The sequence below is a fragment of the Lactuca virosa genome, chromosome 8 (genome assembly GCF_052849685.1).
Source record: "Lactuca virosa cultivar CGN04683 chromosome 8, Lactuca_virosa_CGN04683_v6, whole genome shotgun sequence".
NCBI classification, from domain to species: Eukaryota; Viridiplantae; Streptophyta; class Magnoliopsida; order Asterales; family Asteraceae; genus Lactuca; species Lactuca virosa.
In genome coordinates, this window is record NC_136433.1 from 55,540,582 (window position 1) to 55,545,422 (window position 4,841).

Consider the following 4,841-nt stretch of genomic DNA (forward strand, 5'->3'; position numbering starts at 1 on the left):
TAACAACTTCCAAGAACTCATCTTCGTCCCAACAACGAAGTTTGGTACTTTTCGCATAATTACACGTTCGATTGAACCATGTGACTTCTTCCTTTACATCCATCCATTTACTAACAACATCTGATTGTTGTCGTTGTTGTCCTTCTCGCATCTCATGGTTGAACAAAGCTATTATGCGGGTCCATTCATCACCTACTAGGCAATGTGGGGGAGCAAGTAACGGTACACCCTCCTTAACACTTAGCCAGCATCGTGTTAGAACCAACACCTCGTTTGTCGTCCATGGTCGTTCAAAATTGGAACCAGGTACTTCATTCGAAGAAATTGCTTCATTCGACGACATTTCTAAATATGGGAGTTGGTTTCGTTTAGATGATATGGGTGTTTGGTTTGTAGAGCTTAAACATCTATTTATATTAATAAATACAGGACTATGAATTACAACTTTGACTACGAAATGGTTGCATTTGGACTATGATTTGCAGGTTACTGCAGTGACTTATCATGTCAAACAGTCATTTATGTCTTGTCACTTCAGAGTTTGACTACGATTTGCAGGTTACTACAGTAACTTGTCGTTAATGTGTAGTCATTTCAAAGTTCGACTATGAATTACAACTCTGAATACGAAATGGTTGCATTTGGACTATGATTTGCAGATGGACTAGTATGTATAAATACCACTTATAGCGCCAGTTTATTATAATCTCGACTTTATTATGAGTTCCTCACAAAATTTCGAAATTTGCTCATGCAACGAAGTAGATTGTTACTATTGTGATTCAGTCGACCCTTTTTTTACACCCTCTTTAGCTAGCCCATATATGTCAGATAAAAAATTTGAAGAATTGAAGAAGGCTGAAGAACAACAAGAACATGACAAAGAGTCATCCCGACTTCTCACTCAACGTGGTAATGATATTGCATCGGAATGCAAACAAGCTCAAGAATGGATAGACCTCAATAAAAACAAAATCAAAGAGTATGAAGAATGGATAAAAAAGACTAAGAAGGCAATCAAAACGACTGAAAAATGGCTTGCTGAGAAGGACGAGCAGTTGATACACCTTAGGGTGCAAAAGGATCGTTTGGAAGATAAAATGAGAATTAGGGATGACTATATAACAATCAAGAAAGAGAAGTACCCATTGCAGTTCCCCGAGTTTAAAAATTAGTTACAAAAATGTTGTAACATTATCATGATACACCTTAGGGTGTAAAAGGATCGTTTGTTGTATTTTTTAAATAACATCTTGTAATTGTTTATAATCTGCAAACTAAATATTTTAATATAAAAGCTTCATTAATTGTTATAATTTGCAAACTAAAGTAAAATATGAAAGCATAACAATGTCTTGTAAGATTTAATAAAAAAATTACAATACATAATAAGTTAACAACTCTTCATTTCAAGGTTTTTTTATATCAAAATCAGCGTCATAGGTTTGTGAGCAACTCGTTGAACCAGCAATATTAAATGTCATTTATGTAGTAGAAATTGTCGTGCGACGTGCTCCACTACCGGACGCCCTTCCAGTACAATTTTTTCTCGTGTGTCCTACTTGACCACATGTAGAACACTCTTTTCTAATTGGGCCCTCACCTTGGGATGGAATGCGGTCTGTGTTTCTTTGCCTGCCTGGCTGACGTTTATCCATTATAGGTGGCTTAACAATCATCAAATCATCGGGGATATCCCATTCGGATGGCTTTGGCAAAGGGTTTATTGATTCCTCATACGTTTTCCTCAGTGTTTCGGAAAAGTAAGCATTTAATGCATACCTCGACCAGTCTTGGTAATTGTTCACTATTAAACATATTATGACATGACCACAAGGTATCCCATCAAGTTGCCAATGCCTACATGTACATGTCATTTGTTGGAAATCAACAATCACGTTTTGTGCCCCCTTTTTGACCTCGCATTTCGTATTTGAGATCATGCGAACATCCCACTTACTAAATGTTTTTTTTGTTTTCTTTTACAATATCATCGGCCCAAGAGGTGAGTGTTGTTGTTGCTTCCGCTTAAAAAACAGACAAAATGAAGAGGTTAAGATCAATAACATTTAATAAAACATTAATATTAAAAATTAACTTAATACCTGCAAAGTTACATCTTTGAAACCACCACTGTTGAATTGTTGCACGAAAAAAATCGATCAACATAAGTATCGACACCTTACGTGCGTGTCTAGATAATGCATTTATAGACTCCGCACTGTTGGACGACATAAGATTGTATCGGTTCCCTCTAAAATGTGCCCTAGACCAAGTTTCTGGATTTATACTTTTTAAGTACTCCCATACGGGTTCTTTTGTCTTTTTCATAAGTTCCATGGCAACGTCAAAAGCATCAACTGTGTACGCCCTACAAGCCTCCCAAAAAATTCCTTTAACTGTGTTACTCTTCCCGAATCTAGATACTATGTTGAAATACAAATGGACACCATATATTCCGTGATGAGCGTGAGGAAAAATGTTGGCAATGGATGTCACTATAGATGGAGACCTATCAGATATAATTGTTAGCTCCTGCATATTGCCTATGCAATCACATAGTTTTTGAAAAAACCATGTCCAAGAATCTGTACACTCATTTTTGCATATACCATATGCAACTGGTAATATTTGGTTTTGTCCGTCCTTAGTAACTGCAAGTAACATGGTACCTTTAAACTAGCCCTTTAGGTGGGCTCCATCTACTACAAGGGTCGGTTTACAAAAATTGACAAAAGCGCATACCTACAATACATTGTACATCTATTCAAATACACCAAAATAAAAATAAAAAAATAATAAAATATTAAAATACTAACCGAACAACCAAGTGCGACGTACAAAAACTCAAAGCGATCATCACCATCTGTTTTAATATGTGTCACCGTACCCGGATTATGTTTGACCAAATTGTGGAAATAAGCCGAAAGTTTGGTAAAAGAATCCTCTTTCGTACCCCTTAACAACAACAATCCATATTGCTTCGCACGCCATACCTGATGGTATGAGATATTGATATTCAATTGAGCATTCATATCATTAATAATATATTTTCCCCGATAAACCCTACTATAATCTTCAGCCAAAACATCAACAAGATATTCACCCAAAACATATTTGTTTGCTTGTCGATGATTAGGTTGCAAAATTGTTGAAGAACATGTGTGTAGATCAACATATTTATTCACTTGGAAAAGTCCATCAGAATTTTTAATTGCTTTGCTCTTAATAACCAAGAACAATTTTTCGAAACACACACAACCTCATACCTTGATTTAGTGGATCTAGTTGTCCTCGTCTGAAAACCTTCTCGAAGATATTTTTTTTACCAATAGCCCGCTTTAAACGTTCTTTGTTCTTAAATATACTCTCACATTCAATCTTTTGAAGATTGATGTCTACCATCTGTGTTGGGATATCTTCATTAATATCAACTGGACATGCTGGTAGAGGGGGCATACCGTAAAAAAGGTTATCGGGAAACTTAGCTTTAACTTCATCACCCAACTCATCTCCATCTGTATTGCTTTCAAGTTGGTTATATCTAAAGCTACATCAGCAACATCAACATAATCCCCGTAAACTTGCTTTTTTTCATCTTTTTGATGCATAATTTTTTTCTTTTTACTTTTATCTACTACACGCTTATTCATAACTTTAACTTCTTGTCCAGGAACATCAACACAACGACCACCCACGTCATTAAGATATGTACCAACATCATCATCACCAACATACTTGTAATTCTCAGGATCCACATAGTGAATAGGTGAATAAGTAACATTAACATTTTCAGCAACACTGTGAAATTGAGGTACACTAGGAGTATTGAAAGTACCTATCTGATCGTTGCTCCCTTTATAGCTGCATAAATTACTAACCGGCTGATTTCCACTCTGACCGGCCTCATTAACCTCATCTCCTTCATCAACCACCACAAACACTTTCACAACCCTTCCTCCACTACATTTGATTACATTTATCAACATTCTAACATCCATGTCTTCAACTATGGCTATATAATAATTCAATTCAGGATGATGGAAACGAAGACTAATTTTATATATGTCTAACAAACCAATTTTGCTTCTCACCAATGATACAAAATCACCAAAACTAATATACTCAGAAAATATCAAAGCGAATTCAGAAATACCTCCCTGTGGACATATGTATTCCAGATTTGTTTCAATAATTTGCCATCTCCCACCAGTTACAAGACAAACCAAATATTCAATCATTTTTTAGAGAGATTTTAAAGAAATTTCCTAAAGAAATAACAAGTAAACTGATAATTTTCTACAAAACTTTATATATAATAAGGTTATTTCGTAGTCAAATCCATTGATTTCATAGTCAAAATAAAAATAATTAAAAAAACATAAAATCGCAGATCATAGAGAGAGGAAATCTGTGTCCATCTGCGATTTTAGCCTGGTAAACCCTATATATATACAAAAAAATTTAAAAAATACCCACCTGCGAATGTACAAGTGGCTAAAGCACATATGTGCTTTAGCCACTTGTACATTCGCAGATGGATGTGAAAATCGTTGATGGATCATTCCCATCTGCGATTTCAATGGCCAAATTTGCAATTTCAATTTTTTTTTGGCTATTTTCCACTAAATAATTAGTATATTTGGCTAAATTTGTCATTTTCTCTTTTAAAAATAATTATGTGAAATTAAATTAGACAGTTAATTATTAATATCATATATGAGGTTGCATTTGAATGCTTAGATTTAAGACTATATAAAGTGTGTTTTGCAAAAATCAGTTAATAGTCGAAAGATGTAGTTTTTTATTTGTTATATAGATGTTTGATAAGAGTGGTGGAA

At 34.8% G+C, this 4,841-nt stretch overlaps 1 protein-coding gene across 1 annotated transcript; it reads right to left on the reverse strand.

Moving 5' to 3' along the window:
• Window positions 1-1,484: 1,484 nt before the first annotated feature.
• On the reverse strand, window positions 1,485-2,667 carry LOC145130364 (uncharacterized). The gene is made up of 2 exons (XM_079065177.1): window positions 2,106-2,667; window positions 1,485-1,807 (listed from the first exon to the last, which is right to left on the reverse strand). Exons 1-2 carry the CDS (start codon window positions 2,665-2,667, stop codon window positions 1,485-1,487), a joined length of 885 nt encoding a protein of 294 aa, XP_078921303.1.
• Between the last annotated feature and the right edge of the window lie 2,174 nt (window positions 2,668-4,841).

What these genes read in the sequence shown, in the direction of transcription:
- LOC145130364 (XM_079065177.1), bottom strand. Translation starts at nt 2,667, where the DNA reads ATGTTACTTGCAGTTACTAAGGACGGACAAAACCAAATATTACCAGTT. An exon ending in TCAAAGATGTAACTTTGCAG is followed by an intron (nt 1,808 to 2,105) that starts GTATTAAGTTAA and finishes TATGTTTAATAG; the next exon opens with TGAACAATTACCAAGACTGG.